This window comes from Chionomys nivalis, chromosome 21 (genome assembly GCF_950005125.1).
Source record: "Chionomys nivalis chromosome 21, mChiNiv1.1, whole genome shotgun sequence".
In the NCBI taxonomy this organism is placed as follows: domain Eukaryota; kingdom Metazoa; phylum Chordata; class Mammalia; order Rodentia; family Cricetidae; genus Chionomys; species Chionomys nivalis.
Window position 1 is genome coordinate 43,836,493 of NC_080106.1, and position 14,231 is coordinate 43,850,723.

General features: G+C 38.8%; 1 protein-coding gene across 5 annotated transcripts in view; it reads right to left on the reverse strand.

Annotated features, from left to right (window-relative positions):
• Nucleotides 1-14,231, reverse strand: part of Inpp4b (inositol polyphosphate-4-phosphatase type II B) — a 789,563-nt gene that overhangs the window by 126,990 nt on the left and 648,342 nt on the right. For all 5 annotated transcript variants that reach the window (XM_057753361.1, XM_057753359.1, XM_057753358.1 and 2 more), the window contains one exon: nt 5,259-5,462. In XM_057753361.1, the coding sequence (XP_057609344.1) occupies nt 5,259-5,462 (204 nt within the window). The remainder of the gene's footprint in view (nt 1-5,258; nt 5,463-14,231) is intronic.

The window sequence follows — 14,231 nt, forward strand, 5'->3', positions numbered from 1 at the left end:
TAAACATCTGTACTTGTTCCGGACATTACCAGACAAGATCACAATGCAGTGTTTTATAAGAACGTCATTCATAGAAATCTGAATCCAAAGCACAGTATTTGGCATCACTGAGTTACAGAGAAGCCTGAATTTATTTTCAGGTTTTATATATATATGGACCTGATTAATGGGATGTTTGATATGAATATTGCTATGAATTCAACTATAAATTAAATATGACAGTTGTTTTCTTTATGTGAGCGTAAGTGCATTTATCTTAATACAGAAAAGAAAATGTACTCTAGCTTAGAAAAGATTAGAATTTGCTTGTTTATGAAATCAGGCTTATGACTCATTTTAAACTTTGTATTTACTGGCTATAAATAAACAACATTTCCACATACAAATGCAAGGCCTTGTAATATGCTGACCCATGAATGCATTGCCTAAAGCTTAAGTCAGGTTAAAATACACATTCTCTTAAACCTCAGTTATTTCCTCCATGGTGAAAACTTGCACATTCATATTGTTTGGTATGTGCAGTGTGAATCACTGTTTTCTACAGACCCCTTCTCAGGAGCAGCACACTGGAGCTTCTTGCTCCTGGAGTAAACATCAATTTATGGGTATAACTTGAAACAGAAATCAGTTGGGTAATTTGAATGCTGAAATATGATACAATGTAAAATGATAGTTTAGGGTATTTCCAATAATAAGAACAGTTTTGCCAGTTGCATGCCCTGCTAGAACAGATCAGAATTTAAAGTATGATAAGATCAGCTTTTAAACAATTTATTTGACTAGGATTGCCCAGATTTGGCTCCAAAATCCCCAGTGTCGTAATGCTGGAATTAAGCCGCATTGCTGTAGAGAATAGTGTAATTACTGAAGCCACAAAATCTGGGGCGGCCTAATAGTTTGGTCAGATGATGTGCTTTCATATTCTGGACAAACTAATCTTGGGATCCCAGCTGCTGGAAGCATCTGCTCAAGCCGGGTACAAAGAGAAATGCAGTATGTTATCTTCCCTTGCATAGATCTTCATAAAATCCCAACTATTCCATCACGGTCTAATTGTTTACTGACTTTTTAGGAAAATAAACCCGTAGAGCTTTCAATCATTTAATAACTAAAGTGTGGCAGGTAGCAGGCGTGTTTGGCGTCACTCACTTCAGTTTCAACCTCTGTCCCTTCTACTTGATAGCTATCATCCATCCTTATGTCATCAGCTTTTCTCAACAGAACCTCAGAACGATGTGGGCTTAACAGAGATTCTCTTTCATGACTACAAAGCAAAAGCTGTGAGATGCATAAAAATGGACTCAAAAAGAATTACTAAGATGTATTGACTTCCCATATGTTCATTGTAAGAAATGTAGGCTTCGAGCTAAGTCGTTGTCACGGTGAATGACTGAGAAACAGGCTTTTCAGAAAATGACCTGAATGGCTTTACATTCAAATCTAGACCAACTTACGTCATCAGAGAACGTCTTCATTGAAACCCGGTTACACTCGTTTTAAACATGGAATTACTTTCGGAATTTGACTATATTAGTAATCAATACTGATACTTTTCTAACAGCTAATTAAGGAAAGTAATATGGCGAGTATCTGATCCAAATCAGGCACCAGAACCATCTCTAAAGATGTTTCAAATGCCTGCATCTTCTTCAGGTTGACTCCATTGGACAGAGGTGAAGAACATTTTGAAAATAATATATTAAGTGGCTACTGTGACTGCTGAGGTTTGTTTTTTTTTTTTTTTTTTTTTTTTTTTTTTTTTTTTTTTTTTTTTTTTTTTTTTTTTTTAGATTAAATCCCTTGGCAGAGAGATCTTTTTAGTAGAAAGCGATTGCTGAGGAAAATCTGTGAAAATGCTGTTAGACCTTCACAATAATGATTTACAAACCAAGATAAAATATTTAGAGGAGAGGGAATTTACTGAGCAGGAGTTTCCTTCTGACCGTGTTCAACTCAGGCGAACTATTTCTATGATTTCAAGAAATAGTGACTTCAGAAGGGACCTCCTAAGATGTGCATGGATATACAGAGACATGCAGACCTATCATGCTCACAATGAAAACCAAAAGAAACATGGAAAGACTTTACGGCCTGTGGAAACAATCAACATGCCTTTGCCTTTCCCAGAGAGCGGTCTGTGGGAAGCAGAGACCTGTGCAGACCATTCGCTGGTTCCTCCACAAGGATGTAAACCCTGACTATTGTTCCGATTGTTGCTAAAATTGTACCCAATTGTTCCAAATGTTGCTAAAATTGCACCCAATCAGTGTGCAAGCTTTCTCCTTTCCCTTCTCCCATCTTCCCCAGGTCCTCCTCTAGCACAAGGCTCTCCTTGAGGAAGGGACAAGGGAACCCATCTAGTTCAGACCACCTCACCGAAGTTCTTTTAAGTTCTTTTAAGCATTTTCTCAGCTGAAGAAAATGCTTCTCCTAGGATTCCTTAAATGAGAAGTGGGTCAATTTTTTATTCTATGAGGGCCCAGTGCTGCCCATCTCTACCTGAGCTTTCCAATGAATCAATTCCATTATAGGTAAGCCAAAATTTCAACAATTAAAAAAAAAGAATAAATAAAATTAGTAATAATCTGATCTGTCTCTGTGTTGTGCCTATAGCTACTACCTCTCTCCACAGAGCTCAAACATTTGGTTCCCTTCTTGGAATGGCTTCTTCTGTTCCAATGCCCACCTCCAGAGAGGCTTTTGAATCCCCACTCTGACCTTCACACCCTTGCGCTAGTCTCTACAGACCTTTAAGGCTGTGTTATGCAATAGCCAGTTGTCTTTCCGATTTCTGAATATGCTGAGATCTCTAAGAAGCCATAGGGTGTCCTCAGGGGCTCCCAGGGTGCAGTGTAGTGATCCTGGCAGCAGGAGAATGTCGATTCTGATTGAAGGGAAAGGCCCTCTCTAACCCTTCCTACTTAGTGATGTCTTTCCTTGGTGCCTCACAAAACAGCCCTGAATTCAAACTGCGTCGAGTGAAATCCTATTAGCAGAGGCTACCCCACACTATCCCAAACTTTGTTTCCACATTTTATAGCTGTTAATATGTTTTCTGTCCCCTAAGACTCTGGACTTCGGATGAGGACCTAACATGGCTAATCTCCCCATTTCAAAACCTATTGGACTGAAGACCTCAAAAACTATCTATGGAACCACAAATAAGGGAGAAAGAAGGAGGGTGACCAGTTTAAATATCAGGGAAAGTAGGGCTTGGTGGGAAGGACCATAGGAAGCAGAAGAAAATGGAGAAAAGAAAGTACAGCCACTCAAGGTTTTTACCTGATTCAGGGTAACCATAGCAATCATTACTCAAAGGGTAAACTTGTTTGGATAATTAGGTGAAATAAGTTCTTGAAATTCACAGTCCATATTTTTATATAAATACATATCTGACATATTTATATGTATATGCCTGATTTATTTATATATATCTGACTTGTTTCATATAGTATATATATATATATATATATATATATATGTCTCTAGGGATAAATTTGGTTGTCATAATAAGACTATAAGCCACATATCTTAACCAAGAAGTATGTATTAATCCCCCGACACAGAATCTGACGAGGCAGTAAAGCATCACCCACAGATAAACCATTTATTGTATATCCATACTAAGAGCTAAGCAGGACAGATACAGTTTTCATTATACAGCCGGGAAAACTGAACTTCAGAGAGGTTAAGAGGTATGCACATCTTAGAGCTGTGAATAAATCGAGGAAGGTGAAGCTAAATTGAAGAAATATCTGACTTGCTCGTCTGAAATGCTGTCATGGGGGAATTACAAGCTTCATCAGCAACAACAGCTCTTACTCAGCACGCGCCTCCCGAAGCGTGTAGGTGTGCTTCCTGTGGTCAGAATTTTATCAAAAGAAAGATGACTTGTTCTCTCATGGGCCCTCAAACACTGTTCTAGGGGCCTGGGCCTCTTGAACACCTTACCCTAAATGCTCTTAAACACTAGCTAGCGAGAAAACAATTTTTAACTGAAAATGTAACGTGTAATGCAACTAGCACACTTCTTTTGTTGAACATGTGATACCACAAGGGATACCAGTGTGCATACACGTGTGAACACATACATATATAAATATACATTAACCATAGAGGCACTTAAATCATTAATGTGCAAAGGCTCGTTAATAGCACATTGTTCCTCTGCACCCTTCCTGCTCCTCCCATGCTATTTCTCTCTACTAGAGTTCCTTCCACACCTTTGCTGTTTTTGTTAATTTATCTTCACCAGCAATTGTGCACATGCACGCACAGGGTCTATGGTGTCAGGTCCTGCCATGCACGCACAGGGTCTATGGTGTCAGGTCCTGCCATGCACGCACAGGGACTATGGTGTCAGGTCCTGCCATGCACGCACAGGGTCTATGGTGTCAGGACCTGCCATGCACGCACAGGGTCTATGGTGTCAGGACCTGCCATGCACGCACAGGGTCTATGGTGTCAGGACCTGCCATGCACGCACAGGGACTATGGTGTCAGGTCCTGCCATGCACGCACAGGGACTATGGTGTCAGGTCCTGCCATGCACGCACAGGGACTATGATGTCAGGTCCTGCCATGCACACACAGGGTCTATGGTGTCAGGTCCTGCCATGCAATCTATTCAATCACATAATCACCAGATGATGGGATTTAAGAAACCTTCATGTTCATTCTCATTTAAACATGAATAATTTTTTTTTTAAAAAGTAGGTAAGTACATCTTTACCTAGCAACAATAGAAATATGTGCATTCTACTCAGGCTGAAATGTCTTTTTGGGGCAATGGGGTATTTCAAGACAGGATTTCTCTGTGTAACCCTGGCTGTCCTGGAGCTCACTTTGTAGACCAAGCTGGTCTCGAACCTGGAGATCCAGCTTTCTCTGCCTCCAGAGTGCTGGGATTAAATGTATGCACTACCACTGCCCGACTGACTTTTTACTCTTCTTCTGAAAAAGTTTTAATAATTTTAGCTTAGAAATGAAGAAGAAAGGGTATCATAGGATTTTGTAATTTTGGTAACTGAATTCAAGACTTGTTCTTGGTTATAAACTCAATTTATTTGATAACATAAATAATTTGGTTCAGGAATATAACTTTCACATGAGACCTGCTCCTAAGGAAAGTGTGTGGCATCTATCCACAACCATGTTGAGACTGGTTTCCAGGGTTCTTTTCATGAGTGAGCTTTTGCATTATGTTACCACATTTCTTGGGGCTAAGCCATGAGAGCAGACGCCGTGAAAGGACTTACCCACTCTTCCTCATCATAGTCAGAATGGTGTGGTATGGAGTCTTGTCTTCTCAGCTGAGGGGGCTCATCCAGGGGACAAGTGTCCTCTGTGCTGTCCTTAGGAGAGGGTGGCTTCTTAAGGATGCCTCCTGGCCTTGCCGTGTAGAGAGCTAAAAGAGCGCTCCTGACCAGCTGATCCTTGAAGGCGTGTACAAAAAGCTCAGTCTGGAAAGAAATTGATGAGGATTAGAAACCCAGGGTAGGCATCTCTGCACAGAGCTGTGACAAGGTCAACTGCAGATTTGTTGGTATTTAAGTAGGGCATGTGTGGCGGAAAAGCACAGGCGCCAAAGAGGGAGAGTGATTCATACCAATCAATGGGAAATAGTTTGGTTTGGGGATGCTGCCGAGGACTGGAATCCTCCTGTTTTAAAATGCTGAGGTTTTAAATGTACTATAAACACCATCTGTCATCTCAGTCGCTTCTCTTTGTGCTCCACAGCCTTTGGAGGTATATTTCACTGGGGACAATCATCTCAACAACTACCTGCTATACCTCTCAAGCAATCCAGAACACATCCCAAAAGAAAGCCTGATCATGCTATGTCTATTTTATATTTAAAGCAGAAATGGAGGCTACAAGGGGGCTGGGACGAACTGCATTACAAAAAAAAAAAAAAAAAAAAATTCAGAGTGCTTTCACGTCATGGAAAGATCTCAACAGATTAGATTTCCCTATGATAATATTTGCTATTTTACAACTTATTAGCAACCTCAAACTGTCTCCTTAGCCCCATCATGCCACCATGCAATCTTAATGAGGTGACGGTGAAGGTTGGCATGGAAGATTTTACAAGCTAGTGGTAAATACCTGGTAAACGCCAGAATAACGAGAGCTTGCTACCAGTAACGAGTTTCACAGCTGCACTTCGCAATTCCCTGATAAAATGTTTAATAGCTTCATGCTGGAATAGACTGAAGGATGCAATAATTGATTTTCTTTAATATAGTAAACTTAACGTGTCTGTGACCTAACAGTGTGTTCAAAGACTAGAGAGATAAGCCAGCATTGGCCAACATGGTGCATAGCTCAGTTAGGAAAAGACTCTTTATCTAAGTGCTATTTTTTGAAGGTTATTGATATGATATCATCATCCATTCATGTAGCAAGCTCAGATGCTGCTAACTTAATCACTGCTACATTTCAAAGTGATTTTTTTCTTGGTCTACTCCCAAATCCAGCCAACAGTGCCATGGCTAACTCAAGGTTAGCAAATTTTCTCTGTCTCTCTTTGTGAATTTCAATATATAAAGAGATTCAGGTAATCCCTATGCAAATAAGTGCCAAAATTGTTTATCATATCTGTATATTGTATTCTTTCCAATAATAGATCATGCCATTCTAAAGTCGGAACGGACTTTTTGGCTGATCCTTCATTAATCAGATATAAAACTGTATTAGCTACTTCTCTGTTGTCATGATATAATACCATAATCAAGGCAACTTAGAGATCAAAGAATTTGTTTGGGGCTTAGAGTTTCCTAGGTGAGTCTATGATGATCAGGGTGGAAGGCAGCAGGCAGGCAGGCATAGTGCTAGAGCGGTACTGAGAGCTCATATCTCAATACACAGCCAGGTGTCAGAACAGCTGGGACAGACATGGGTGTTTGAAATGTCAAAGCCTTCCCCCAGGAACGCATCTCCCCCAACAAGGCCACATGTCTTCTGAATCCTTTCCAAACAGATCCACCAACTGGGGGCTAAGTAAGTATCAAGTGGGGGCTAAGTATCAAGTGGGGGCTAAGTATCAAATGTACGAACCTATGTGGGAATTTCTCATTCAGACCACCACAAAAAAGGAAAGAAAATGAAAGAAAGAAATATAAGAGTCTGTGTTAACTCACTGCTCATTGTCAGCTCAGATAATGCAGGCTGCGAGATGCTTAGCAAATTCAACAGTCCTTCCTTACTGCACCCCATACAACGCTTGCAAGCAGTCCGGATGTCTGTGTCCTTCTTCCCTCCCTCAGTCTGAATCCCCACACATTTTAAAAATCTACATGTGTCGGAACTAAATCTCTCTCCTGCAGACTGCCCATGGAATTATTGCTGGTGCAAAAGTTCATTGACTGTTGTCAACTTTAAAAAAATGTATTAGTTACTCTGTAAGAAAACAATAAATGCGAAAAGCTGAATATAAAACACTAACAATTGAAAAATACTTTAGAATTAATTATGAGAAGTCAGCTAGCTTACCATGGAAAAGCACAGTGAGTGTCCACTTATGCAATATCTTAAAAAGACAGTGGAAGACGCAGAACAAATAATGAAGAAATTAGCTGGATGGCACTATAGCCACTCTGTGTGAATGATGGGAAATGGGCAAACGTGCTGTTTACATAATTTCTCATAGTCTGCATATACCCATTAGTGCTACTTTATTAAAAATGCGAATTTACTCCCTTTCGGGATAACCGAACTTTTGTTTCTTGCTAGTTTCAATACATTCTTTTGATTTATTGTTAGAACAACAACCAGACTCCTTGGCATCCCTGCTACTACTACAGCTTAAATTTCTGCAATACTTACACAAGTACCTTGTAGAGGGGTGGTTATTCACACAAACTAGAGCCTTCTAAAGTATATGACTATTCACATCAACTGGAACCTTCTACAGTACTTAGATATTTACATTAACTGGAATCTTCTACATTAATACGCTATTCACACCAAGTAGAAACTTTTATAGTACTTGACCACACCAACTCAAATCTTCTACAGTTCTTGACTATTCACACCAACTAGAAATTTTTATAGTACTTGACTGTTCACACCAACGAGAACCTTCTGCAGTCCGTGATATCACTTTTCTTCAATATTTGCATAATTACTAAGCAGAGCTGTGGCTATCCGCACCAGCTAGAGACTTCGACAGTACTTGAGATCACTTTTCTGCAATACTTACATAATTACTATGTAGAAGTGTGACTATCCACACCAACTAGAATCTTCTACAGTACCTGAGATCACTTTTCTGCAATATTTACATAATTACTACATAGAGGCGAGGCTGTTCACATGAACAAGAATCTACAGTACTTGAGTTCACTGTTTTGCAATACTTACATAATTACTATGTAGAGGTGTGACTATCCACACCAACTAGGATATTCTACTGTACTTGGTATCACTTTTTCCCAAACATGCACACACAGACTCTCTCTGCTTCATTTATTTAAATCTCATTTCGAAGATAATGCGATAGTTTCTTGCAGATTCTCTTTTTACAACCAGGACTTCTTTCAGACAGCTAAATACAAAGTAATAACATATTATACAAAAGCCATAAAAGCTGAGCTTTGACTTTCTGTTTCTAGGGAAAATTGTATCTGGATCATTAGGAGCTCTCTGGACCTTTTGAAACCTGCACACACAGAATCACATCTCATCAAAAAATATCAAATATTCCATTTGTGAGATCTGTGTGACTTGAGAAAATGTCTTCGTTTTCTTGATAAGCATTTCTCATTAAATAAGATGAGTAGAGGTTAGATGATTTATGATTAAACGAGAAGGTTCTGGAAATTACTAGTTCACTTACTCCAACCCATTTGCATACGGCTATTCTTGTATCTGTAAGACTAGGGGAGACAAACTCAGGGGATGCTGTAATCTCGTTTCTGAGTCACTTATTGATTCTCCTTGAAACATTCTTCCTTTTTGCCTCAGATCACATTAAGTGGAGGAAACAAATTGTGTTAATGTGTAACAACGGTAAACCACATAATTCATTTAAAATGTTGGCTTAACTGTATAGTCAACAATGAAAGAATAGACTCTGAACCTGAGGATGAGAATCTATTTCATGTCTTTCGGGATTTTAAAAATGAAAAAAAAATGCTAACTTGGAAGTGAAATATTTTACCCTTATGGCATTTTTGAAATTCATATTTCCATGCATCTATTCTTCAAGGGAAACACAGAATTACCTTGAAGTTTAAAAGTACTAAAAATTATTTCTCTCGGGAAAGCCAAAGAAAATTTCCAGGCTTCTGAATATTGATGATAGGAGAGTGGTTAGAGCATGCTCCTCTTTCCCGCTAAAGAATACAACAAATTCAGTAAAATCTATTCTTCTTAGAATTTTATTCTCATTACAAACAAATCCAAGGCAATGCTGACCAGACTGCACCTGCAATACAGAAGCAACTGTTGGCAGAAGTAGGTGACAGCTACTTTGATAGACATGTATACAGCAGGAAAAACTCTATTTTCATATTTTATAAGCTTTACTTATTTCAAAAAGAAAATATTTTTATATTCCACCATTTGGTATAGTGATATTTTTCAGAATTCCTTAAGGGAAATTACAGTGAGCAGGCAGGAAGTTACAGACACTCTGGGTATTTATGTAACATGTACATAACCTTGAACAGACGATTCAACCATCTCTCAGTTTATACAAAGTGGGCTTCCAGCCTGTAGACGGCTAAGTTCACTGTGAAGTGTAAACTTCTTTCTTGTATTTGCAATCCTCTTTTGTGACTGAACTTGGTGTAAGTTTTTTCCTTTTGTATCTTTTCACTCCCTGGTCATTCTGGACACTGAAAGCGAAACCAGGAACTTAAAACCATTTTCTTAAAATCATTTTTTTTTCTCTATTGATGATACAACATTCCCTCATAGTCTCAATTTCATCAGGATGCTCAGGTTTCTCTGTCTCCACGTACATTCTGAGCCATCTTCAGCAACTTTAAGCCTTTCCAGTAGGAGTGTCAATCTGAACTCAAAGTGGGATCTTGTCTTTGCTTTGATTCCGTTAGCTTGTGTTCTAAGATATTCCACCCAATGACATCACTGTTTTAGCAAGCCAGGATGCAAATTCCTGGCACATTTTTCCATGACCTCTTTATGTGGGATTGCTATGCAGTTTCTTCTAGCTAAACCCTCCCAGTAATGTGAGATTTAGACCCTTTCTTTACAGCCACATAGTAAATTGCTTTTCCACAATCTGGGGAACACTTGCCACAGAACCTTTATGGAGTGATTTACTTTTCAAATGCATTCTCTTTTTTTCCCAGGATGATAGTTAAAAGCCACAAAAACTAAGATACAAACTATAGAATCTTAACCCTGAATAACGGATGAGAATTTGAATGTTTAGCAAGGTCTCCCAGAAGCGTGACTGGCATAATATGATGCCCAATACTGACCAGAAACGCAACATACCTTCGCACTCCGCCTCTCTGTTGCTATAGCGCGGAACTGTGCAATGCAGGCCACACGTGCAGACATCAGAAGACTGCACTTTTGTCTAAGACTGGGTCTCTCTTTGGTTTGCACTGCGTTCACCAAGATGCCAGGTCTGTGGACTTCAGGAGAGTCTCTGTTTTACTTTGCACCTCGCTGTAGGAGTATGGAATTATATGTCTGTTTCTCTGTACCCTGCCTTCCATGAGTTCTGGGAATACAGACCTAGGTCTTTATATCTGCACAACAAGCCTTTGCCGACTGAGCCATCTCGCCAGTCCAAAGAACAAGCTATTGGGGCAACTAACTCCATACCAGTTAGGTGGCTAGGGATCAGTGCTGTATGAACTCTATTTTTTCATCGGCATGAACCACCTCTTGCTAGCTGCTTCCATAGGTGGCTGGCGGAATCTCATTTGAACTGCCTAGTTCAATAGGTTGTTAGAGGAATTTCATCTGCATTTCTCTGCTGAGGAATGATGCTGAGAAACTTTGCAAGTACTTCCTTCCCATTCAGACATATTTGTGGTGGAGTGCCTTTTTAATATGTTTCCATTTTAATTTGGCTGCTGTCTTATTAAGTGGAATGAGCACCTTCTAGATTCTGGTACAGGACCGTTATGAGACATGTATTCTCAATAATTTTTTCAGTTTCATGACTTGACTTCTCTAATTTTTAATTAAATATTTATTTATTGTGCATATGTGTGCATGTATGTATGCATGTGCATGAACACTTGCACCACAGGAAGCTTTCGGAGGTCAGAGGACAACTTGCAGAAGTCATTTCTTTTCAACTACCATGTGGGTCCTGAACTTGAACTTAGGAGGCCAGGCCTGGTCACAGGTGTCTTAATTCTTTGAGCCACCTAACAAGCCCCTTTTTAATTTTACATGTTCTTTAAGATTTTACCTTTTATTATGTAGAGCTGTCTGTCTGCCTGTCTGTGTGGGTTTGTGCACACAAGTACAGTTTCACTGAGGCCAGTAGAGGATGTCAGATATCCTGGATCTGGAGTTTTAGGGCACGGTGTGCAGCCAGATGTAGGTGCTGAAAAACCTAACTATGGTCCTTTCTGGAAACCTAATTATGGTCCCCTGGAAGAGCCATTGATTTGTTTAACTGTAGAGCTACCTCTCCAGACCCCACTTTTAATTACTTAATGATGTATTTTCAAACATTAAAAATTTATATTTTTGTTATTATCTTTTGAAAATCCCATTTCTCATATTTACAATAATATACAGTAAATAGTATTTTCATCATTAATCTTTCCTTTCAATATTTTTTGGGGGTCTGAATATGGTCAAGATTAATTTTATAATGTTCTCAAGGAATTAATAAAGAATATTTAACATAGGATAAAAAGTGTAATTTTAATAAAGTCATCCATGTATCATTTGCTTGTGGAGTCAGAAGAGGGCATAGACAACACTGGAAAGAGCCATAGACAGTTCTGAGCTGCCATGTAGGTGCTAAAAACCAAAGCCAGGTCCTTTGCAAGAACAATTAGAACTCTTAACCACTGCATCTTCAGAATTTTGTTCAATACTAGTTTCATATTTGTTTATTTATTGGCATACAGTTTGATTTTATATTATCAATTACTCAATTTGTATTGCATTCTATTAAAGACTGTGTTGTTCTGAGGAAAATTTAGGTTACTTGAAATAAATGAGACTCTCTTAAGCCTTGTTTTAAAGTCTTATTCATGTGAATTAACCACAATTCGTAATCTAGATTTCTTTTAGCTTTACGATCAGACCCAAATTTCCAAGGACTCTACTCAGAAAATACCAAGTGTATCTTTTCCCTTTGCTGTGTGAACATAAAATATGGCACAGTTTGAGAACTGAGAAAGTTCTGTTGCCTAATGGCTGGTGTTTCTTTCCCTTGACATGTGGTTTATTCATAGGCATGGGTCAGACAAGCAAAGTCTTAAACACTCATTTATAGAGCTTCAGAGTCCTTTCTAGGTTAAGTTCCATCTCCCTTAAACTATATTGTGTGAATCGAGCCAACACAGAATTCCCAAAGCCTAGCTCCTGTCTTTTCTTTGAGAAATGCCTTTCAGATCCTCTCTCCTGTACTACAGCCTGAAAGCACCTTGGAAAGTAAGCCGGGCATGCACAAGGATCCCCTGTCCTCAACTTTCCTGCTTGAGGAGGATGATACATGCAGCTGTATCACATGCAATACCTTCTGACACTGGCTGGATCCCATGCAAGTCAAACGCTTAACATTATCTTTGACATTGTCTTTGCTTTTTCTATTCCCTAGTTAACCAATAAATACAACTTTTCATTGTATAGCATTTCACTAATTAAATATTTACAATTTGATAGGGATTTTGGAGACCAGAAAGTAAATTCATACCCTCAAGTTTTCAATAGAATTGAAGGAAGAAGTTCTGAAGTTCTGTTTTAACCAACCATTAAGAAACCAATCTTCTCCTTCCCATCGTCCTTTCAGTTTGGGGAGGAGAGAGACCTAGGGATGGTTGAAGTGAATGAACAGTGAGAAACGCCCTTTTAGGACCTAAGTAGCTGACACAGTACTCTCTTCAAGAGTATACATCACTTCAACTGCTGAAAGACTGGCTGCCAATGCTGCCATCACAGAAAGAGATTCAAGGAAATCTTGGGTTTCAGAAGGAAACAGTTATGTATACTATTCTATGGCAGAGAGATTCCAGGACTGGAATTTCTTCTGTACATTGTGAGTTTAGCCTCTAAGGTTTACATGCCATTTCTTAAACATTACAGTATTGTGAAACACCCTGTTCTTTGAAAATCCAAGGCTGTAAAAGTTAACAGCCGTGTCTATGTAGAATTTATTTTATAGCATCAAGTACAGTACCATGCACAGTTAACTGCTCAATGGTGCTTTTTGCTGAGCAGGACAATACTGACTTTCTCTGGAATGGAGGGAGAGGTGGACATTTCAGAGCCAATGTCATTCATATTTCTGATCAATGGGATAGTCATATGCTATCTACATTTTCTTTACTTTTAGTTTGAATTTATTTACATTATATATTCCTTTGAATTTTTTCAAAGATCTTATCTGTATTTTAAGGAAGAAAAAATGCATTTTAAAATCATCCTGATATTAGGTACTCATATCATTTGCTAAAATTCTGACTTTTATGTGAAGTTGTACCCTTTTTGACAGAATTCACCTAAATGCAAAACTTGTTCTGTGTTAGAACAGTATTGATTAAATTGCATCTTTAATATTTTAATGAACTAATAAGCCACCACAAAGAACAACTGCCCGCTAGAGGACATATTAGGATAAGGACTAGAGATGTAGCTCAGTGTGTTTGACTGGCATGTGTGAGACCCTGTTTAATACCACAAAGAGATATATACAAACTTTTAAATCATAATGCAACTTAGCTGATTTTTTGTGGTCTAGGCAAAATTATATAGTAATTATTCATGATTGTGAATTTTCCCTTATGCTCGCTACTGCACATATTCCTTAGTCCAGTAGATCATGCATATCTTCAAAGGTATACAGTGGTGTAAATTATGCATATTTTCAAAGGTATACAGTGGTGTAGTTCATGCATACCTTCAGAGGTATACAGTGGTGTAAGTCATGCATATCTTCAGAGGTATACAGAGGTGTAAGTCATGCATATCTTCAGAGGTATACAGTGGTGTAAGTCATGCATATCTTCAGAGGTATACGCTGATGTGATCTCAAATACAATTCAGCTAGGGACACAGCTTAT